The sequence below is a fragment of the Ipomoea nil genome, unplaced genomic scaffold, assembly GCF_001879475.1.
Source record: "Ipomoea nil cultivar Tokyo-kokei standard unplaced genomic scaffold, Asagao_1.1 scaffold3385, whole genome shotgun sequence".
Lineage (NCBI taxonomy): Eukaryota > Viridiplantae > Streptophyta > Magnoliopsida > Solanales > Convolvulaceae > Ipomoea > Ipomoea nil.
This window is the reverse complement of record NW_017619813.1, coordinates 92309-116588: the sequence shown is the minus strand read 5'-3', so window position 1 is coordinate 116588 and position 24280 is coordinate 92309. Positions and strand designations below refer to the sequence as shown.

Genomic DNA, 24280 nt, shown 5'->3' with positions numbered 1-24280 from the left:
CCTATTGGTGCATCGGTGATTGTTTGTTGTTCCAAGACAATTTTGCATCACTCAATAACAATTTCTATGTTCATGTTCTATGCAAACAGCAATCATAGAAAGTTTTATATATAAATTCACAGAATATATATACGATCAGAACATATAATCAGATGTATAAATTCACAGATCATATAAATATGCAATTTGAAGCATCTGCAAATAATAAGGCTTAGAAAACTCGTAAAAGTACCGTTCACCGGGATTGAGCGTGCTGATAACGTGTTATAATTTTGTTGTTTGTGCCCGTTGGCCTATAGCTCCTAACCAGTGAGTTTCAGGATTGAATCAACAATAAGAAGTAATAGACAAAGAGAAGGGAGTGATATGATTTCATTTCCATGGCTTCCTCTTACAAAAGGATTACACACATATATAATATAGAATAATAATGGAATACATAATGAGACATTAATATGTCTGTTACAAACGTTACAAAGTAATGGCCACCATTAATATTTAATTATAACACCTAAGAAATATAGTTGTAAATATTGTTGGATATGTGCGAAAAATAAAACACATCTAAACTTTATAAAAATATTCATAACAAAATATGAAACATAATTAATTTAATAAAATAATTTGAATAGAAAACTCATTATAAATCGATGTTAAAAATCGCTAGGCGCCCTCTAGGCGCCTGGGGGGCCGCCTAGGAGGTCGGGCGCCTAGCGCCTAGGCGCGATTTTTGCAACAGTGTTATAAATTTCACATCTCACTATTAATATAAAAGAATGATATGTGTGTGTATTAAATATTAAAAAGTTATTAAAAACGTGATTGCGTTGAAGCCTAAGGGAAGGAGTAAAAAAAAAAAACTGTAAAATTGAGTTGATACTAAAAGATTCAAACCCTTGACCTTTACTATTATTAAACATATGGTCTACCAACTAGTCTAACTCATCTCTTATTAATATTTAATAATTTTTTATACTAATACTAAAACATGCACTATATATACATATATACATAAAAAATATTATATATGGGGTGGGGGTGGGAGTGGGGTGAGGGGGGGCAGCGACCCCCCTGCCCCCGTTGGCTCCGTCTCTGATCACGGATCCCACATCGGAAGTTTAGAAGAAAAGGGGTGTTGCAACGCCCCTTTAGTTTTACTCTTACTCATCCCATATCGGATGGGCAAGAGTAGAGAAGCCTGATGCCTCTTTATTTAAAGAAGCCTCAGGCTTCTTACAAAGCAGTTTAATTTTTTTTTTATATATATATAAAATGGAGGGTTTTTAATTAATCCAAGTTATATGCTTTATGATAGCTATATTTTAAATTTTAAATTTTTATAATTTAATACAATATATTTGTATATATAATTGTGACAATTATGTAGGTCTAATTAAGCATACCAATAATTAATATTGTTTAAACTTAAATCTTGTATATAATATAATCTATAGTAAACTAAGACTTATTAAAACATGGTAATTTTTGGATTAGTGAATTACATTTATTTAGTTCAAAAAGACTATAAGACTATTCTACTCATTAATTTATGCTATTAATTTGTATTAATATAATAATTTATATTCCACATATTTATATTTGTATAATAATTAAAAATGTAAAATTTAAAACATATTTATTCCATAGAATTAAGTTCCAGTGCGGGTGAATGTTTTCCGTGCGGTTGTGCAGTTTTAAGGTGCGTGAGTTTTGTATTTAAGGTGCGTGAGTCTTGTGCTTAAGGTGCGTGAGTTTTGTGCTTAAGGTGCGTGAGTTTGTGCTTAATGTGAGTTGTTGAAACTTAAGGTGCGTGAGTTTTGTGCTTAAGGTGCGTGTGTTTTGTGCTTAAGGTGCGTGAGTTTTGTGCTTAAGGTGCGTGAGTTTGTGGTTAATGTGAGTAGTTGTTGAAACTTAAAGGTGCGTGTGTTTTGTGCTTAAGGTGCGTGAGTTTTGTGCTTAAGGTGCGTGGGTTTGTGCTTAATGTGAGTAGTTGTTGAAAGTTAAAGGTGCGTGTGTTTTGTGCTTAAGATGCGTGAGGTTTGTGTTTAAGGTGCGTGAGTTTTGTGGTTAAGGTACATGAAGTTTGTGTTTAAGGTGCGTGAGTTTTGTGCTTAAGGTGCGTGTGTTTGTGTTCTTAAGGTGTTTTTTTATGTTCTTAATGCGCGTTTGTTTTGTACTTAAAGTGCGTCAATTTAATGGTTAATGTGTGTCCACCCGCACAACCGCACGGGAAGTATAATTAAATAAATAAAATAATTTATTCAAGTTCTTATATGTTGTTTTATACATTCCCAGCTAGAATTAAGCATATATATAACTTATCAAACATTTTTAATTCATAAATTATTAATATTAACCGTTGGTTAAAACAAGTAACATAATTCGCTATCCACTAATTATATTAAGATCTAATAATTTTCAAAAAAAAATATTAAGATCTAATAAAATATTATTTCTAATTTAAAATTATTTCTTTCCTCAACAAAATATAGTTTCTAATTTAATATTATTTCTTCAAATCATTCAATGCTTTTTATATTTTGTATTTTTACTACTTTTTTAAAGCTACTTAATTTGATGGGCGGTGATTGTAGCCAGTAGCCACCCATACGAATTAGACCTCTTTATATTTTAACAAGACATGCAAAAACATATGGATAGGACTTCATTACTTTTATGAAAAAATAAGAAATAACTTGAATATAAATATATATATAATTATTTCTTATTTAAAAAATATATGATAAGATGTCTTACGACAACTAAGTAGGGCTAAAAAGATTAAAAAGGCAGTATTAATCCGTAGCTTTAGGCATCGTTTTTTATCTGAGTCGGATCGATGACGTGCCACATTTGACAATTATGTCTTGGCTACCACCAATTTTCTTCAAATTTGGTACGTCGTGGATTTGTTGCCATAAATTGATTTTGAGTGAGTTTATCAATCACTTTACTGAGTAAATAACTTATTATTTTTTTTTTAGGGGAAATGGAGGAGGATATCCAAGAATCACTAGTTGATTCTCACAATATTGCTGTGACCCAAGAGGCCGAGTTCATCCTCTCGCACCAATTTTTCCATGAAGCTAGTGACATTCTCGTAGTACTTCGTCACCTCATCATCTTCCATGGCTTGTTTAGCAATGGAGTCGGCAACCTTGTTTTGCTCCCTCGGGATATGTTTGAACTCAATTTCCCAGTTCCACTCCTTTCCAGCTCTGCAAAGTGTCACCAAGTTATTGCCTGGTCCCTCATAATGACCATCATTTTCCACCTTGATAGCGGTTGCACTGTCGGATTCAAACTTGACCCTCCGGTAGCCTCGCTCCCATGCCCTTTTGATGCCCAAGTAGATCCCCCACATCTCAGCCTCTACAGGCTCGCAGGTGCCAATGCGGTGGGAGAAGGCTTCCCGGAATCTGGCATTCTCGTCCCTAATCACCCCCCCTCCCCCCCCGGCAAGCTGCGTTTCTGGTGTTTCTGCACGAGCATCCATCCGTGTTGATCTTGAGCCAACCATGTGGAGGTGGAGTCCATGGGTGGCTTCTTTTTGTGTCTGGTTCTCTTCTCTTCTCCACTCCAGCCTCCCGGTTCAGCGCTGCCTCAACGTCCCGAAACAGTCTGCTCAGCCAATCCATTTTTGCATTAACATCGAGCGCTTTGCCATTGAAAACAAATTCGTTCCTTCACCTCCAAATTCCCCATGTGATCATCGCGAACCTTGCGCTGCGCTTCTTCCTCCTTTGCTCACCTTCGGTCCCTGCCAAATTCTCCATTAGCCTATTCTTAAAATCAACATTAAAGAAGTTGCCTGAGTCATTAGCATAGTTATGGTGCTGCCACACTTCCCTGGCTGCCGGGCACATGCGAATGACATGGTCCACCGTTTCTTCCTCATCACCACAAACGCTGCATCTTGCGTCTGGAGTAAAGCCCCGCTTCCTCCTTTCAACATTGCACATGATTTTCCCTTTTTTAACAAGCCAGATGAAAGTTCTCAGTCTATTAGGGACTCGTAGTCTCCAAATAAGACTCCAGTCCTCCTTGTCCTTCGCTTCCCCATCGTCGTGCACCATGTTGTACGCTGACTTAGTGGTGAACTGACCATTCTCGTTTGCACTCCAGCCCAGTGTATCATGTTTGTTAGCAGCGTTCAGGATGACCTTCCCTGTGAGCTGGCTCCGTTTGGCATGGTGGAGCCCCGTACCAATTCGATCCCATTTCCAGTACCCCCTGTCGTCCCAAGCATCCGCCACTGTCAATTCTTCATCGCCTCTATTCATGGGACCGATCAACCATTCCCTAAGTGGAGAATCTCCGAGCCAACGATCAGTCTAAAAAAGCGTGTCTCTACCATTCCTCACCACCTTCACCGCACCCCTCTTAAGAATATGGGTTGCGGCGCAAATGCCTTTCCAGGTGTTCGAGTCGGACGTCCTTCGCTTAATGTTTCCGATGCATGCCCCAGACTTCATATATTTGTTGGTCAGGACCTGAGCCCAGGTTTTGTTATTCTCTTTGAGGGCTCTCCATCCTAGTTTTGCTAGGAGAGAAATATTCATCTTTCGCATGGATTTTAGACCAAGACCTCCCTCATTTTTGGGTCGGATCACAGTCTCCCAATTAACCAAGCTGATCTTTCTAGTTTGCCCATCGCCACCCCATAAAAAAAATTTTGGTCATCTTGTCAATGTCATCGCAGACCCCCTTAGGTATGAGCATAGACTGCATAGCGTAGGATGGTATCGCATTGAGAACGGACTGAGCAACCACATGCCTCCCCGCTAGGCTGAGGAACCAAGTTTTCCAACCTTCCAGTTTGCCACGAACTCTATCCAAAATGTTCTTGCGTGGTCTCTCGTGATGCGACCATGCAAGGACGGAACTCCCAAGTACCTTCCTAAGTCATCAGTGGTGGGGATACCGGCAATGGACGTGAGCTTGTCCACTGTTTCCCTGCAAACATTTTTAGAAAAGAAAATATTAAACTTAAGTTTATTGACCTTTTGACCCGAAATCTTACAAAAATTCTCCAGGCAATCCGTGACGGAATGCATTTGATCTTCATCGGCTTCGGCGAAAAGAACCATGTCATCCGCAAAGAACATGTGAGAAATGCTCGGGCCTTCCTTGGATGCCAAAACTCCTTTCCAGCGGCCCTGAGACACAGCTTTGGTGATAATGTGACCCAGTCTCTCAATGCAAAGCACGAAAAGATAGGGGGACATCGGGTCACTCTGACGGACCCCCCGCTCCGGTTTGAACTTATCCAGATTCCTTCCTTCCCAAAGAATGGACATCCAAGAGGTTTCAACGCAGTTCATGATATTCCTGGTCCAAGCATGGTTAAAACCAATATCCTGGATGGTGTTCCGGATGAAGTTCCAATCAATACGATCATAAGCCTTCTCCAGGTCGATTTTAAGAACCATGTAACCGGTGTGGCGCTTGTCCGTACGAATCGTGTGAAGGGCTTCTTGATAGGTGACAATGTTGTCCGTAATCTGGCGATCCGACACAAAGCTGCTTTGATTTGGGCATGTCAACTCAGGCATAATTCTTTTAAGCCTGTTCGTCATAACCTTGGTAATGAGCTTATAAGCCACTTTGCAAAGGCTTATAGGCCTTAACTGAGTAACTTTCTCTGGGTTTGGAATCTTGGGGATTAGAACGATATTTGTATGGTTCAAACTGTCAATAATGTTATTATTAGTCTTTATAATAATGTTATTATTTGTATGGTTCTAGTTAAGTGGTTTAGTCAACCCTAATAGTTAGGAGAGGTTTACGTTGTTTACACCTCTTTTAATATTGTAATTGTTATCTGATTAATAAGATTTTGAATTACTCTTCTAATCTGGTATCAGTTAGCCTTACGTTCGATCCTCCTGTTTTCTCTCCCCTCACCCCAAAATGTCGCCGAACTCGTCGGAAAGAACAATCACCTCCTCCGTCCCAACTCCAGCCACCACATCAAACCCTCTCTCCTCGGCACATCACTTTGTGTCAATTAAACTAACATCCCGGAACTTTTTATTCTGGCGCACACAATTGGTTCCGTTCTTACGGGGCCAAGAACTGCTCGGGTTTGTCACCGGCGAGACCCCGTGCCCGTCACCGACGATCGCCAGCGCTCTGGCAGAATCTTCCACCTCCGATGTTGCCAATTCCGTTCGTGTGTCAAATCCTAAATTCAAGACGTGGGTGAGGCAAGATGCATCTATTCTGTCGCTCTTGGTTTCATCCATGGCCGACGAAGTACTTCACCTTGCCGTTGGCCGCAATACGTCGATGGAAGTCTGGGACTCAATCACCACCGCATTGGGATCCAGTTCGAGAGCTCGCTGTTTGAATCTGCTTGGGCAGTTTTAGTCTTTGAGGCAAGGCAACCTCTCCCCGGCGGACTACATCGGCCAAGCCCAGCTTATTGTGGAGGCTCTCTCACTCGCCGGACGTCCGCTATCATTGGACGAACAGAACCTCTGGGTTTTCCGAGGTCTCCGGCCATAATTCAGAAGCATGGCGTCTTCCCTAACGGTCTCCGACAATCCGGTTACGTTACCCCAACTCGCTGACTTCTTGCAGGCGCAAGTGTTTATTGCGACAGATGACCTTTCGCCCGGTCTCACTGGTGGCGGATCTCCTGCGGCACTCTATGTTGCGCAGGGCAGTAATCAGTCAGGGGGTGGCGCTGGAGGACGTCGCGGTAACTCCGGTGGTGGACGCGGCAATCGTGGCAGTCGGGGCGGCCAGTGGCGTGGTGGACGTGGAGGACGTGGTGGTGGCGGACAGGTGAGATGCCAAATCTGCAGAGCTCACGGACATTCTGCTCTTAATTGTAAAAAACGTTACAACTCGCAGCCAGCGCCCCAGGAAAATCTGATAGTGGCTGGTGATGATGTGGCGTCGTCCACTGGTTCGTGGTTCCCGGACACCGGGGCTTCCGCACACGCCACACCGGATGCGTCAATGCTATCGCAATCGTCGGAGTACAATGGCGGGGATGTGCTACGAGTCGGTAATGGCACAGGTTTGCATATTTCACGTATTGGGTCCGCGTCTATTCCTTTTATGTCCAAACCATTAAAGTTGTCAAATGTGTTACATGTACCTAATCTGTCCGTTTCTTTATTGTCAGTTCAAAGATTTACTAACGAAAATGATGTTTTCTTTGAATTTCATAAACACTGTTTCATTGTGAAGGATTCGATCACACAGGCAATTCTGCTTAAAGGACCTACCTCGGGTGGACTCTATAAGCTCCCGCTATCACAATCCCACTTCGCGTTCCTTAGTTCCCGGGCCACTCCAGTGATGTGGCATCGTCGGTTGGGCCATCCTCACAGTCAAGTCCTTAATAAAGTGTTGCAAGCCTGTCCAGTCATTCGCAATAAAACCGAGTCATTGGGGTCGTGCACTACTTGTCATATGGGAAAGGCGTCACGGTTTCCTTTAGATAGAGTAGAAAATTCTAGCCAAAATGTACTCGATTTATTATATACGGACATTTGGGGTCCAGCTCCAATCTTTTCGAGTAGTGGTTTTAAATATTTCGTACTCTTTGTAGATGATTGTACTCGGTTTTGCTGGTTTTACCCCTTACGGGTGAAATCAGATATTTATAAAGTGTTTGAGTCGTTTCGAGTCATGGTAGAACGCCAATTCACGCGTTCTATCAAATCCATTCAGTCCGACTTGGGGGGGGGGGGGGGGGGGGGGGCATCAAAAACTACAAAAAACTTTCCAATCTCTCGGCATTAATCATAGACAATCATGTGCTTACCCACATGAGCAAAATGGCCGAGTTGAGCGTCGGAACAGACATGTTGTCGAAATCGGGTTAGCTTTACTTGCCGAAGGTTCAGTCCCCATGCAATATTGGGACTACGCCTTCGAAACAGCCACAAATCTCATAAATTATCTACCCTCGTCAGCCTTAAACTTTGAAAGCCCTTATTACCGATTACACAAAGTGTCACCACCATACACGTTTCTAAGAGTATTCGGGTGTCGGTGTTACCCGTACCTTCGTCCCTATAACAAACACAAAATTGAGTACCGCTCAACTCCATGTTTCTATAGAGGGTATAGATGCTTGGACTTAATAAGTGGAAAAGTGTATATCTGTCGTCATGTCCGATTTGACGAGTCTAACTTTCCTTTTTCAGACTCAACATTGCAGGATAAGACGGATCTGGCTTTTCCACCAGCTCCGTGGGCATCTGGACCCATAATAACACAGTCATCACCGGCACTGCCCATAGCTGTTGCCCCACCTTCATCAGGGCCCAGGGTTCCTACACCGGATACAACTCCTTTAGCTATTGAGGGTCCCTCCAGGACCGCCCCGGCTAAGACACGGGAAGTCTAAACGCCAACCGGCTCCAGTTCAAGAGCATGTGATGCGTCTGCGACACATGACTCGGGGCACAAGCGAACAGTTCCATGCGCTGACTACGACGACTGACCCAACGTGTTACTCACAGGCCGTAGGGCATCCCCAGTGGCGGGATGCTATGGACCAGGAGTTTAATGCTCTACTGCATAATGGCACTTGGCGGCTTGTACCACCAAAGTCTGACATGAATATCATTGGGTGCAAATGGGTGTTCCGCACCAAACGCACAGCAGATGGCTCAGTAGAGCCCTACAAGGCTCGCCTGGTTGCCAAGGGGTTCAACCAGGTAGCCGATGAAGATTTTTTCGACACCTTCAACCCTGTAGTCAAGCCTACCACGGTTAGACTGCTCCTGTCTCTAGCGGTGTCCAACAGCTGGACTCTCCGCCAGCTAGATGTGCACAATGCATTCCTAAATGGCCATCTAGCCGAGACTGTGTACATGAAGCAGCCACCAGCGTACGAGGATTCCTCACATCCCAACTATGTTTGTCACCTTCAGCGCTCACTTTACGGTCTCAAACAAGCCCCTAGAGCTTGGTTCAAGATGCTGCATGATTTTTTGGTTTCTACAGGTTTTCTGCCGTCCAAAACTGACGTATCACTCTTTCACTACACGGCCGAGGCATCACGGATTTTCTTGCTCGTCTATGTTGACGACATCATATTGATGGGGAATGATACATCGTTACTGGACGTGATGCTACGCCATCTCTCCATTGCTTTCAAAATTCGGGATCTCGGGACTCCGGGGTTCTTCTTGGGCATCGAAACTCTGGCTCTAGACGGTGGTTATCTCCTTTCACAAAAACGGTACATGGTTGATATCCTAAACCGAGCTGGTATGTCAGACTGCAAGCCACTCACGACACCAGCTGCGGTTTCTCACGTTACCACTTCCACGTCACAGCCGTATGACAACCCAACTCAGTATCGGCGCATTGTTGGGGCCCTACAGTATCTCACTATCACACGTCCAGATCTGTCTTTTGCTGTGAACCGGCTTTGTCAGTATATGCATTCCCCTACAGACGATCACTGGGGTCTTGTGAAGCGGGTCCTGCGGTATGTAAAGGGGACTCTTCACTATGGTTTACGTCTAACTCCTTCTGCTTACTCGACAATTCATGCCTTTTTCCGACTCCGACTGGGCTGGCTGCCCACTCGACAGGAAGAGCACCAGCGGCTATGCAGTCTTCCTAGGCGGCAACCTCATTTCCTAGCTCTCTCGGAAGCAGCGCACAGTGGCACGCTCATCAACTGAGGCGGAATACAAAGCTTTAGCTGATGTCTCGGCTGAGGTTACATGGGTTGTTTCTCTTCTTCAGGAACTTGGGCTACATTCCGGTCAACCTCCGACTCTGTGGTGTGAGAACCTCGGTGCCACCTATCTATGTGCCAACCCGGTTTTCCACGCCAGGACCAAGCACGTTGAGATCGATTTCCATTTTGTACGAGACAAGGTTGCTTCTGGTGAGTTTGTTGTCAGCTTTGTCTCCACCAAGGACCAGCTCGTAGACATCTTTACAAAACCACTTCCCGGACCGCGTTTTACAGCTCTGCGTACCAAGCTCAATGTAGTTGCACACCCACCTTGAGCTTGAGGGGGTGTGTCAATAATGTTATTATTAGTCTTTATAATAATGTTATTATTTGTATGGTTCTAGTTAAGTGGTTTAGTCAAGCCTAATAGTTAGGAGAGGTTTACGTGGTTTACACCTCTTTTAATATTGTAATTGTTATCTGATTAATAAGATTTTGAATTACTCTTCTAATCCAAACCATCCGGAATATTTCCAATAATGAAGAATTCAAGAACCAGCATATGTAAGCTATCGCCCACAAATTCCCAAGAGTTCTGGTAAAATAACGCATTAAAACCGTCCGGACCCGGGGCTTTGATTGGGGACATATCAAAAGAGCCTCTTTAACCTCATCCTTTGTGACCTCTCTATTAATCAAAAGCCACTGGTTCTCCTCAATCCTGGGGAACGCTCCTGTGATAGCTTCCCGACAGTCACACGGTTCCTCCTTCGTATATAACTTCTTATAATAACTATGAATCATATCTTCTAAATGCTTTCTATCACTGACCAAGTTGTCATTATTGTCCTTCAAGCTATTAATTTTATTTCGAGCCCTTCGTATCATGGTAGCAGCGTGATAGATCTTCGTGTTTCTGTCCCCTGACTGAATCCACTCTTCTTTAGACATCTGAAACCAATTAAGCTCCTCTTGCAAAAGTGTTTCCTCAAGCTCAGCACGCAAATTTCTGTCCAAGTTTATTACACCATTGTTCGGGTTCTCCTCCATGCATCTTTGAACGCCATTTATTCTGGCCGTGAGAAGCCTCTTGCGTTTGTCAATGCTGCCGAAGACATTCCTGCTCCAATCCTTATACTTGTTTTGCATGGTGTGGATGTTAACCCCAAGCGGTCTCGCCATGTCCCAGCTATCTTTAACAACTTTGGGAAAGTCGGGATGACGAGTCCATGCAGCTTGAAACTGAAAAGGACGAGTGATAATTACCATGGTGATTACTTGCCGTGTTGATCAAAATGGGAGAGTGGTCGGAGCCAATGCGCGCCAGGTGAGTAACGCTTGTCTCCGGGTATTTCAAGATCCAGTCCGAGGTACAGAGGCCACGATCGAGTCTGGCTCCAGTGAAAGTAACGCTATTTCTGCCTCTAGTCCACGTAAACCTTGTTCCAGCATACCCCAAATCAATAAGGCCTTCTCTAAACATCCAATCACGCATGCCTGTACACCTATGATGATGAAAACTGGTTTGGTTGCTCACATCTTCAATACATGTGATGGCGTTGTAATCACCAACCGTGAGCCAGGCTCCAAGAATGTTTAAATTGTCTTGAGCCAAACCATCCCAAAGCTTTTGTCTATGGCAGTGAGATGGGCTTCCATAAACAAAAGAGACCATGCCAATGTCTTCTGTTCCTTGGCTGATCTTAGTTAACACATACTGCGGATTGGTTGCGGTGATCTCGACTTCTAAGTTGTTGTTCCAAAAAAGCCAAATACCCCCGCTGAACCCAACTGATTCAACTCTTAACCAATTGTGAAAACCAAAACTCCTACAAACCTTATCGGCAGAGTGACCAGAAATTCTGGGTTCTAAGAGACCCACTATGTCCGGCCTATGCAACTTCGTGATGTTGAGGAGGGCATGCCTAAAACTGCTTGAGGCGGCCCCTTGACAATTCCAACTAATAATCTTCATAACGAAACAGAAACAAAGCAGCAACCCAACACACAAACAACGACATAAACACCACCGGCACGAGTTGATGATGAAGGAGCATCATCAACTGCCTTGTCACTCAAGCTTGTGGCACCCTCATCCGGAGCATCCTCGTACATGTCAACATCGAGAGGGTCCTGTTGATGCTCGTCATTGGCACTTTGAGTGATAAGTTCTTCCACCACGCTCCCATCCTCTGTTATTTCAATTCTAGTCACCCGATTTCCTTTCTCTGAACTTCTTACCACTACATGACCCTCTGTCTCTGCTGCTTGCTTAGATATTCTCTTGATATTCCCTGAATTCTTTGACCCTCTGCCTTTGTTGTTGTTGGTGTCCTTCGCATTACTGTGAGCCTTCGTTTGTTCGGACTTGTCGTTCATTAATTGGGCCTCCGAAATTTGGACTTGGGGTACGTCTTTTACCTCTCCCGGCTAGCAATGCCCGGCAAATTATGCCCTGGAAACGTGTTCACCGAGAATGGTGAACACAAGGCCAAACGACGTCGTTTTTAGGCAAAAAAAAAAATAAAATTCGCGGATGTGGAGTTAACGGCGCGCGTTGATCAAATTATGAATTTTCTTTTATGAGATTATGAATTTTCATAAAATCCATAATCTCATAACAGAAAATTCATAATCGCATAACCGAAAATTCATAATCTCATAACAGAAAATTCATAATCTCATAACTGAAAATTCATAATCTTATAACAGAAAATTCATAATCTCATGGTTCCAAAGTGAATGTGTAGGCATGGTTCCAAAGTGAATGTGCAGGCATGGATTTTCATAATTTATGAATGTCCGTGATTTCGGACGGAAATGTGTAGGCATGGTTCCAAAGTGAATGTGCAGGCATGAATTCATAATTTATGAATGTCCGAAATCATTGTTCACCTCAAATTAAAGTGAAACCGCAAAATGTGAAAATGAAGAAGAAAAGTCACACAATTAATTAAGAAAAAAAAAAAAAAAAAAAAGATAACGGTGTACTAACACCATGGAACCGTGTTCACCATGAATGGTGAACACGGTTCCATGGCATAACGCTCCGCAATGCCCCTGTTGGGCCATCTGGTCTCTCTATCCACACTTCCTCTTCCTGAACTTCAGCCTCTGATTCCTCCTCAGTATTGTCAAGTGCACCAAATCTGGAGTTATTCCAAATCTTAAAACCTTCCTTGTTAAACTTAGAACTGTTACCAGCCCTATTATCGGCCTGATTCTCCTTACCATTGTTACCTCTGTTGTTACCTTTCCTGTTGTTGTCTCTATTATGGTATTTTCGACCACTTCGGTTAGCGATCATCCAGGTACCATATTTGTTGCCTAACGGTCGTTGATCTCCCTGATTTGCCGCCTTGTCGTCCCCAACTTTCCATGTAGGTCCTTGTCTTCTCTTTGCCGTTCCTCCCTCTTCTTCTGCCGGCGCGTCTCCGCCAGTCTCCGTCGTTATGTCCTCCGTATTCGGCGCTGCTTTCTTGCATCCCTTCTTCCGGTGGCCAACCATACCGCAATTAAAACAAACAAGGTGCAAACCTTCATATTCCACGGTTCTGCGTTTATTTCTGAGCGTAAAACTTGCCAGGAGGGGCTTTGTTATATCAACCTCTACACATATTCTAGCGAAAAGACCCCGTGAAGCCATGCTAGTTGTGTGATCGATCTTCTTAGCATTTCTGACCATATTCCCCACCCTCATCAGAAATTCATGATCGTAGTATTCGATTGGGAGGCACGGAATTCTTACCCATACAAGCAGCCGCTGCGTCTCATCTCTCATAGGGTCGAAGTCCGGCTCCCAATCCTTGACGGCAATGCAATGATCTAAGACAGTCCAAGGTCCCGCCATTCTAGCATGCTCATAATCGATGACTGATGCAAACCTAACCAGATGATAACCATTTTGAATGGCTATGAGGTCCATGCCAGCCTTCGGGTTCCAGATCGTTCTCAACCGCCTTAGAAGATAGTTGAATCCCACCACCTTCCCTAGGACTTTTATAATAAGAGTGTTTTGCCATCTGCTACGCATCCTCTTCTTCTCTTCCTTTGTCAACTTAAGAACCGGGCAGTCTGGATCATCACTCTCCTGTTCTCCAGCTTCATCGTCTGACACATCGTCGGTCTCTCCTATGATGTCTCTGATCCCAGTGAGAGCCCACCTGAAAGACACCGCAGGCGCTTTCTGGTTCCAGTTTGGTGTAGCATTCGCTTCTTCGACCGTTTGGCTTGCATCCGTCTTGTCAGGACTCCGATTATCTGCTTCCATCTCCATTGGATCGCCATCCCTATCACCAGTGGTTCTTTTCGTTTTCTTTGTGCTTCGCTGGAGAAGGTCCTCCTCCTCCGTTGAGTTTCCGGTCAGAAGTTGTTTTTCCGACGAGTCAGAGAGCATTCTCACCATATATCTCTTCCGTTATTAGTAAAGGGATTAAATAACTTATTATTATTTTTCTTAGTTTGAACCGGTGTAATAAGAAAGAACAAAAAAAAAAAAATTTGAATTTTTAAAAATGAAAGTGATAAAGATTATCTCCGAATTTATTCCTCATTCCTGTTAAAAAAGAAATGTTGAAGAATATATAGTTAATGAGTGAATACAAAATTGATTATAAAGTGTACATATATATGAATTTGCATAATTACTTGGGAAACATTGATTAATGATTGGTATGATAACAAATTATGCTTGCTATCACCCTGTAAATGAGAAAGGCATTGAGTTTTTTATTTTTATTTTTATTTATTTTTTTATTTTTTAAATGTATTTCACTTTTTAACTAGCTAGTGTAAACTAGATTGCAACTCCTTTTTTTTTTTTTTTAATCCAAATGAAGGGTGATACCCATGTATTTATAAAGTTAGCAGAATACAAAAGATCCTTTCTCTAATCTCTTTTAAAAACAATGATTTTACAGGCAATATAGAATTTGAAGATTGTTATCTTCAGGGGGAGACATGAAGTACATTCACTTGAGTCAATCCCGTAGATTGGGTCTTAAAAAGATTAATAATTGCACTTTTTGCAGCGTAATTGAGTCAATCAAGTAGATTGGGTCTTAAAATGACTAATAGTTATACTTTTTGTAGCATATACATACCATGTGGTTTTTAATGAGGTATGAGTATGATATATTAATGGGGAAGTTGTATATAAATACTTAAGTAAACAAACCCCAAATATTCTGAAGATTATGCCTTGAAGGCTTATAATTGTGCTCTTTTTCCCCTTAACTAAGTTTTTCCCACGAGGTTTTCTTAAGTTAAGGTTTTTAACGAGGCAATCAGTACAATATATGAGTTTACAAATATCATGTACTCTTTTCTTCAAACTAGGTTTTTTCCATGTGGTTTTCCTAGTGAAGTTTTTAACGAGGCATGAATATATTTAAATATACTATACCTTGTACTCTTTTCTTGTATAGGTTTTTCCCACAGGATTTTCCTAGCAAGTTTTTAACGAGGCAAGATCATGCACAAATAATGTCCAAGGGGGAGTGTTGTAATTAAATATTAATGGTGACCATTATTTTGTAACGTTTGTAACAGACATATTAATGTCTCATTATGTATGTCATTATTATTCTATATTATATATGTGTGTAATCCTTTTGTAAGAGGAAGCCATGAAAATGAAATCATATCACTCCCTTCTCTTTGTCTACTACTTCTTATTGTTGATTCAATCCCGAAACTCACCGGTTAGGAGCTATAGGCCAACGGGCACAAACAACAACATTACAACATTAGGTAATTTATTTATTTATTTTAAATTATCTCTTTTGTTTTAATGTTTCACTTTTATTGAAAAAAAATTCTGAATCTATCCATACTGCTTCGGCCCCCCCTCAACCAAATTTCTGGCTCCGTTCCTGTCTGTGATCCCACATCTTTTTTTTTCTTCTTCTTATTATTATTATTTATTAATTAATAACAATAACAATAATAATATTATTATTAGTAATAATAATAATAATAATAATAATAATAATAATAATATTATTATTATTATTATTATTATTATTATTATTATTATACCCTTTTGGTCATTTTACATGTTAATCGCTAACTTTAACAGCTAATTTTACCAAACATCTTTTTATAAATCGCAGATACAATTTACTGGTCAAGCCCACTAATACAATCTGCTATCTGATAACCGCTAACACAATCCACTATCGTTAACAGCTGATAACCAAACAAGCCCACTATCTCTAGCGATAGCTGTCATATAATGAAAAGAAACCAAGTCACCCATATGTTTTAGTCAATTTGCTGTCTTTAATGTAATGAATAATAGACCCATCACATGGCTGTGCTGGCATCAGCTGCTCCTACCCCTACCATATTTTTCCAACCCAATATTTTACTGTTTGCTCATCTTATTTGCCAATCAATAACCTTAGCTTGCTGTCTATATTCTATTTTAAAAAAATAATAATAATAAATATAACATCGAAAGAATATTTTTTTTTATAGTGCCAATAGTAATCTGCAAACGCACAAAGTCAATCAGTATAAATTTCTAGAGTATTTCAAGGTCGATCCCACGAAGAACACTATTAACTGTTATCTTGAATAATCAAATTATTGCTAAGGAAAATCTCAAATAAATAGAATTAATATGATTAAAAAGAATATTTATGAATTTAAAGCAAAGGGAAATTCCAATTGAGAGAAGACTAGGGATTTGAGTTCACCTATTAGATAATTAACTAACTCTCCTAAGTATTAATTCTTATGACTATAGTGATGATTGCTTCAAATATATCCTAATACTCCGTCGAGCTACTAGGTAACTGTGATCATCCGTTGATATCTCACCAATATTAATTAAACCCATTAAGCAACAATCAAATATCACCACAAATACCTAAAGCTATGTCTAGTTTAAGTCAATTGTGTTTATCTTACAAGTTCTAGGTTCATAATTCACTAGTCAGTTCTTCTTTTGATCCCTAATATTAAAATTATGCAATGGCCAGTCACACGATCCACAATTAAAATACATAAAATAAATATAATTAAGTTCAATTATTAAACTGAAATTAGAAGAATCAACACATGAAAAATAGTCAATTAACCTAATCTAGGCTAATCCAAATCTCTAATTAAAGTTCTACCCAATAATCATAATTAAATGTATGCAATGTTCAAGAAATAACATTCTGAAAATTTAAACAAAATTAAGTAAGAAAAGAAAATAATTTAAACCTAAGAGATGATAACTGCGATTGAAACTCGAAAATTTCTTGCGATGGAGTCTCGGATTTTCTTGCCGAATCGCTGCTGCGCACCCTAGTCTTTCTTTTCTTCCCCTATTCTTTTCTTCGTTCTCTTTTCTGTTCTGCCGTCCCTAATGATAAAACCCCAAAAGCCTAAACTGCTCTCTTTAATTTCCTCTACTGCCGTTAAAGAAAACAAAACCACCCTTTAACCCAATTAACCTTTTTTTCTTTACTGCTGCGCAAATCCTTCAAAACAAAACAAAACAAAACAAAACAATATAAAATAATATAATTATAACTGCATTCGAAAAAATATAATTATAACTGACATACTTAATTAAACCTAAATATTAAAAAAACTTATTTAAATTAATAAAAACGTAACATTAGCCTAATATTTATTAAAACTCATCTTAACTAGTCTAAACTAGTAACACATAGCTAAATATAATATTTATAATATAATCGACCCTAAAACTTAATTTATTTATGCAACTCACTAACTAAAATTAATCTAAATAATGCCTAAAAAGTAAGCTTATCAAATAGTACTGGGTAAAATCATATACAATATATTTTATTGTAATATAATGGATATTATTGTTCTCAAAATGTTGAATTTCAATCCTAAGATCCATCACGTCGTGGTTTGACAGAACATTTGGAACGATGTAAATCATGATAACTCAATTGAACTCAATTGAGTGTGGCTCATGCTCTTAGTGTAACACCCCGTGTTACGGCCCCTAAACCAAATTAATTAATTTAACACCCACCCAAAAAAGGGAATTAAAATCCATTAATTAGCTAAAAGGGGTCCACCACAGTCCATGGGCCTTTATCCGTAAAGCCAATCCCTTGGTCCTATAAGAAATAGAATTAGCAAATCCATACCACTTAGACCCTAATTAGGACTCTTAATTATATAAATAGGGACATAGGAGGCACCTAGAACTCACACCACAATAATCTCTCACCACACAAGAAGTTCCAAGAATTCCCTTAGGAGAAATCAAGAAAGAAGAAATCTTAAAGAAAAGACCCTTCATAGCCAAGGAAATTAATTAAGGCTAATGGGTAACTCATGTCTCAACAAAACCTATTTTCTTCGCTATAATCTCCTTCCTTGGCCTCCTTCTATATGCCTGTGTCTTGATGAATTTCCTCTATACTATTTGTGATATATTCTTGATGATTGATAAGATGATTTATGTGTATTCTTGATAATTTTGATGATCTTGATGTTGAAAAGAGGTTCTTGATATTAATGTAATGATTCTTGACGAATCTTGATATTTCTTGATAAAATATGGTTTTAATGGTTTGGGTGGGATTAGAGCCCTAGGTTGGATTGGGAATTTGTGTTATGATGTTCTTGATATATATTTGGGTGGGAGTTCGCATTTCGGGTGTTTTTTATGTTTAGAAGTCATAATAGGATGAGTTCTACGTGATTCTTGCTTTCGATCCATTAATTGCCTACGTGATGTCGTTAATTGTGTTTAAAAGTGTCTAAGCATGGTTTTGGGTTCCACAACGGACCCCGGGACGTAATTGTGATAAAAGAGTCAGTGGGGGGTAGGTGGGGGTAGGGGAACCCGCCACCTACCCGCTGCCCAAGGATCACCGCCAGGCAGCGGGCAGCCATCGGGCAGTCGCCTGTCCGCCGGTAACCCGCTGCCCGAACAGTGATCTCCGGCGGGCAGCCGGCGGGTGAGCCCCACCCACCGGCTACCCGCTGGTCCGTACCCACCTCGGGTCTTCGGCTTCCCCGTTTGATGTTCCCCGCTCCCCCATGGTGTCCCAACGGACCCTGTTTGTCGTGCTTGAGTCTAGTTTAATATTTCGGATACCGTTCGTAGGATAAAAGAGTCCTAGTAATTGCATGCTAGTTGAATCGGTAACCCGTTGACCTAGGTGGAAGTGGTATGAACCCCTTAGGACTATCCTTAGTATGTGAATGATCACACTTAAGTTTATTTATATGTCTTCCCCTCCCAATGTGCTACTACGTGCTACTATGTGTTATGTGATGCATGATCCCCCATTTTGGTTAAGATCAAATTGGGTGTTCCCGGGCTGCGGTTCGGAAGTTGGCTGAAAGCCGAATGGATTGTTCCTGAGCTGTGGTTCAGAAGTTGGCTAAAGGCCGAATTGATTCACTTCTTGGGCTGCGGTCCACATGGGCCTCGGTTCTATGACCCACCGACCTGGACGCGCCAGGCGGTGTGTAGGGCCAATAAGCCGAGGAAGGTTGTAGTCCACCGACCTGAGTAATCAGGCGGTGTGTAGGGCTACGGCTGGCTGCGATCCACCGAGTGATGGGACAACGGTGTGTAGGGTCGTAGTCTCCGAGGATCTTCGCCCACCGACTGAGTCCCTCAGCGGTGTGTAGGGCTTGATCCGCTACGGTCCACCGACTGTGTGCATCAACGGTGTGTAGAGTCGTATGTCCCCCCTTGTAAAGGGGATCACAGTCCACCGACTGTGCACGTCAGCGATGTGTAGGATTGTGGTCCGACGTTGAGTTCGTCAGCGGTCCTCAAAGGGTTGGTTGCGATCAACTCCCTTCATGCCGCGGTATGAGGTAGGGTGCTGCGGGGCTATGTTAATGCTATATGCATTAACCCTCATGTTCGGGGCATGCGATTGTTCCCGTGGCGCCATCAATGATTATGTGATATGACTGATGCTTGAATGATGATGTGTTTGAAGTGAAAAGTAATCTGTGACCTTAAGATGCGTATTCCTTATGATGTTAACTCTACTTAATTGATTATCCTTGATTAATGTGCTTGTCCCTATTTGCTGTGTCTATTCCTGGTTTTAAAGTTAGAGTCTCCTAAGTATATATCTTCCTGCTTCAAAATGATTTTCTTATATCTATATATATATATATATATATATATATATATATATATATATATATATATATATATATATATATATATATATGCACAATTCATTATCTTTGAGTAGAAATGAAGGATTTTAGATCATGTTGGATGCATTTGGAGTCAAGGGGAGCCAATGTGAAGCTAAGGAGATGTATGCAACACTTCCAAAGGAGCCAAAGAGTGATGTTTTCAATGGTGTTGATCATATGGACAAATTAAACCAAAGGCAAAAGTGGAACAAGTGTCAACAAGTTGAAATTCTCGCATGGTTTGGTCACTGTTCTGTTTTCGGAGCATATCTCGGTCTATAAATATCCAATTTATGTGATTCTTGTCCCATTGGAAAGAAGACTCAAAGAGATACAACTCATATTCAGACATCAAAGCCTAAAAAGGAAGCCACAGGGGTCGAAAATATCCTTGAAGTTGAAGTTCCAAACTTACACTTCAAAACTGACCACTATTTGGTTTTTGGACCATATCTCCGTCTAGGAATGTCCAAATGAAGTGATTCTTGCTCCATTGGAAAGATAACGTGAAGGGATACAACTTTAATTCAATAACAAAATGATAATTCAAACTTTTAGAGGGTGAAAAATGACCTAGAAGACAGACTTAGTGCACAGGCAGTGCACACTGCCTTGTGGCCACGGTCCGGCCACGCCCGTGGCCACTGGGCAGTGTAAACTGCCTTTCTGGCCACAGGGCTGGCCAAGGGCGTGGCCACACCCGTGGCCAGCCCTCTGCAATTTTATATACTGCGTTTTTCACTCATTTTAGCTCGGTTTTGACCCAGGGTTGAGCCCTAGCTTCTCTCTTTCACTTCCTTTCATATTGTAGTGTTAGATTAGGTTTAGATTTAGGTTTCTTAACATATTTCAAGCTTGTAATCAAGGATTCAACACTTGGATTCCAACATTCCAAGATTTTACCATCCATTTCTTAGTGAAGTTTTCTTCTCTCTTTTATCTCTTTATTTTGCAATGTTTATGCTTTATATTTATGTTTTTGTGTTCTTTATGCTATTGAATCATGAGTAGTTAGTTTATGGACTTGAGTTAGGGTTGTATTATATATCTTGATGCTTGATTTGTGATTATTGCATAAAGGGGATTTTTGCCTACCTAGGGTTCTTGAGTTTATGAAGGATTTGTGTTTGTATATTGTTAATGCTTGGTGTGCACATTCATTAGCATGCTTTGGAGGATTCTTGGCCTCAATGAGAGTTGGCTTAAGATTCCAAGCCACTCCTTGCATAAACCCGATTTTTCCTATGAAAATGGGAGAAATTGGGGGTTTTAGATGCTTTCTGTTCTTGAAGAACTTGGAGTTGATTCACCACGAGAGTGGGGCAATTCCTTGTTCTAATCCTTGTTAATTTTCTCACATGAGTGGTTTATAGGTTAGGATTCCTACGTGCATCCTCTCAAACCCTTGGTTGTGTGATTTTCCCCTATCTTTAGGTTTTGCTATGCATCTAGAAGATAATGCTCCCTAGCTTGAATCCGATTTCTTTATTTTGTGTTTACATCTTGTTAATTTGTGTTCGTGTTATTTTGTTTAGTTATCGTATCCTTGAAACGTCTTGTTATTTCCTTAGCTTCTTGTTGATTTCCTTATGCTAGTGCCTAGTTTATTGCGATTGCATATTGCGTTCCATAACACCCAATCCCCTGAGGACGACATAACACACCCGTACACTCACCATCACTCATTTTTGCTACATCAGGCACGTCCACAAAAGTAAGTCCTAGTGCAGCTACCTTGCCGGTATCTTGTGATTTAAGAAGGAATGGGAGAATAGAGGTTCACCATCCGACGGAAGGGTCACCTCAAGGGAAAACGCTTATCCTAAGTGAAGCTCGGACAAGTGACAGTGATGTAGTAATTGGAACCTTTCTCGTGCAATCCGTCCCGGCAACGATCCTGTTCGATTCGGAAGAAGTTGGGTTTAACCGGTGGCACTGGAGTGAAGCTTAACGTTAAGGTAGCATCCGGGGAAGTTAGGATGTGTGACCGTCTCTTTGAAGGCATCAAGATTAACATCAAGGGAGAGGAGTTTCCTAGCGATCTAATCCAGTACGACTTGGATGGGATAGACGTGGTCTTAGGTATGGATTGGTTGGGACGGTTTAGAGCTCAAATCCTGTGCAAAGAGCAGAAAGTGGAGTTACGAGGACCCAACGGGAAGAGGGTGTCGTATCGGGGGAGGACAGAAGAACCTGGGATCAAGTTAGTATCAATGATAAAGATGAAGAAGTACGTGGAGAAAGGCAGTGAGTTGTTCTTGTGCTCTGTTGAGAACCTGAAGGCAAAAGGGGATGTAGCTCAGGCCATACCTGTCGTCCGTGAGTTCATTGACGTTTTTCCCAAGAAAATTCCGGGTATGCCCCCTCCGAGAGAAGTGGAATTCTCGGTGGACCTTCTACCAAGCACCGCATCTATATCCAAGGCTCCATATCGGTTAACACCGAAGGAAATGCAAGAGTTGAAGACCCAACTACAAGAGCTTTTAGACAAAGGCTACATCCGGCCAAGTACATCGCCGTGGGGAGCTCCGGTGTTGTTTGTGAAGAAGAAAGATGGTAGTATGAGATTGTGCATCGACTACCGAGAGTTTAACCAAGTCACCATCAAGAACAAGTACCCCCTTCCACGAATCGACGATTTATTTGATCAACTCCGTGGCGCAGGAGTGTTCTCCAAGATTTACTTGAGATCGAGGTATCATCAGTTAAAGGTGGCAGACGGGGATATTCCTAAGACCGCATTTCGGACTCAGTACGGTCATTACGAGTTTACGGTGATGCCGTTCGGTTTGACAAACGCCCCTGCAGTGTTTATGGACTTGATGAATAGAGTGTTCAAACCTCATCTCGACGATTTCGTGATCGTGTTCATCGACGACATCCTGGTGTATTCAAGGGATAAGGAGGAGCATGTTGGACACCTTCGGACGGTACTCCAGATTCTGAGGGAAAAACAGTTGTACGCCAAGCTTTCAAAGTGCGGATTTTGGAAGGACAGTGTAGCATTTCTGGGACACGTGATTGATCGTAGGGGTATTTCTGTGGATCCGGACAAGATACGGGCAGTGAAGGATTGGACTGTACCTACATCGGTGGCGGAAGTAAGAAGCTTTCTTGGTTTAGCGGGTTATTATCGAAGGTTTGTTTTGGATTTCGCCAAGGTGGCTCAACCATTGACTAAGTTATTAAGGAAAGAAGTGCCTTTCATTTGGGATCAAGCTTGTGAGTTAGCATTTTGGAAATTAAAGGAGAGGCTCACGACTGCACCAGTTTTAATTTTGCCATCAGGGACGTAGGGGTTTGAAGTATACAGAGATGCATCCAAGAAGGGATTAAGTTGTGTGTTGATGCAAAATGGGAGAGTAATTGCTTACGATTCGCGCCAGCTTAAAGTTCACGAAGAGAATTACCCTACACATGATTTGGAATTGGCCGCCATAGTGTTTGCTTTGAAGATTTGGAGACATTATTTGTACGGGGTGCGTTGCAAGATCTTCACGGATCACAAGAGTCTTAAATATATCTTTACCCAAAAGGATCTTAACATGCGACAAAGAAGGTGGTTAGAACTCATCAAAGACTATGAATTAGATATTCAGTATCACGAGGGAAAGGCTAATGTAGTAGCGGACGCCTTAAGCTGGAAATCGAAGCATACCGTTAATTCCATTTGGGTAGTAGCTGATGAACTTTGCAAAGAGTTCCAACGGATGAACTTGGAAGTGGTAGAACAAGGTGAGGTTGAATCGGAAGTCCGTTTTTACAACATAAGGATCGTACCTACGTTTCTAGAAGAAATCAAGAAAAAGAAACAAAAGGATGCAAGCTTGATGAAGGCAAGGGATGACCTAACAAAAGGGAAAGGGGGACCGTTTGAACTGTCCACGGATGAAGAGTTGAGGTACAAGGGCCGTTTGTGCATACCCGCATCTTGTGATCGGTGGAAGCGACAGATTTTGAGGAAGGTCATAACACACCCTACTCGGTTCATCCCGGAGGCGACAAGCTTTACAAGGATGTAAAGAGCCTCTTTTGGTGGCCTAATATGAAGAAGGAAGTTGCAGAGTTTGTTGGGAAGTGCCTCAATTGCCAAAAGGTTAAAGCGGAGCGTTGTAAGGTCAAGGGATTGGTGCAACCATTAGAAGTTCCACAAGGAAAGTGGGACTCTATATCTATGGATTTTGTGGGAGGCCTGCCGACGACCCGTTCGGGTAAGGACAAAATCTGGGTGATAGTTGATCGGTTGACTAAGACTGCTCGCCTTATCGCGATGAAGGAGACTTGGACAATGACGCAATTGGCTCAAGCTTATGTTAATCAAGTGGTAAAGTATCATGGAGTTCCGAGGGACATCGTCTCCGAATCGAGATCCGAGGTTCTTGTCTTAATTCTGGAAATCTTTGCAGGCGGCTCTTGGAACCAAATTAAGTCTTAGTACTGCTTTCCACCCGGCCACCGATGGGC

The 24280-nt window shown here is 41.5% G+C and overlaps 2 protein-coding genes across 2 annotated transcripts; both read left to right on the top strand.

The window, feature by feature from the left end:
• Window positions 1–5913: 5913 nt before the first annotated feature.
• LOC109171047 lies at window positions 5914–6372 on the top strand. The gene has a single exon (XM_019320180.1). The coding sequence runs from the start codon at window positions 5914–5916 to the stop codon at window positions 6370–6372; it is 459 nt and encodes a 152-aa protein (XP_019175725.1).
• A 147-nt stretch (window positions 6373–6519) lies between these two features.
• On the top strand, window positions 6520–7232 carry LOC109171046 (keratin, type I cytoskeletal 9-like). The gene is made up of 3 exons (XM_019320179.1): window positions 6520–6792; window positions 6862–7030; window positions 7204–7232. Exons 1-3 carry the CDS (start codon window positions 6520–6522, stop codon window positions 7230–7232), a joined length of 471 nt encoding a protein of 156 aa, XP_019175724.1.
• Window positions 7233–24280: the final 17048 nt, after the last annotated feature.

Excerpts from the sequence above, each read along its gene's own strand:
- LOC109171047 (XM_019320180.1), top strand. The coding sequence starts at position 5,914 with ATGTCGCCGAACTCGTCGGAAAGAACAATCACCTCCTCCGTCCCAACT.
- LOC109171046 (XM_019320179.1), top strand. The coding sequence starts at position 6,520 with ATGGCGTCTTCCCTAACGGTCTCCGACAATCCGGTTACGTTACCCCAA. Across the intron at positions 6,793-6,861 it reads GACGTGGTGGTGGCGGACAG|CCAGCGCCCCAGGAAAATCT; the intron begins GTGAGATGCCAA and ends TACAACTCGCAG. Across the intron at positions 7,031-7,203 it reads ACGAGTCGGTAATGGCACAG|GATTCGATCACACAGGCAAT; the intron begins GTTTGCATATTT and ends TTCATTGTGAAG.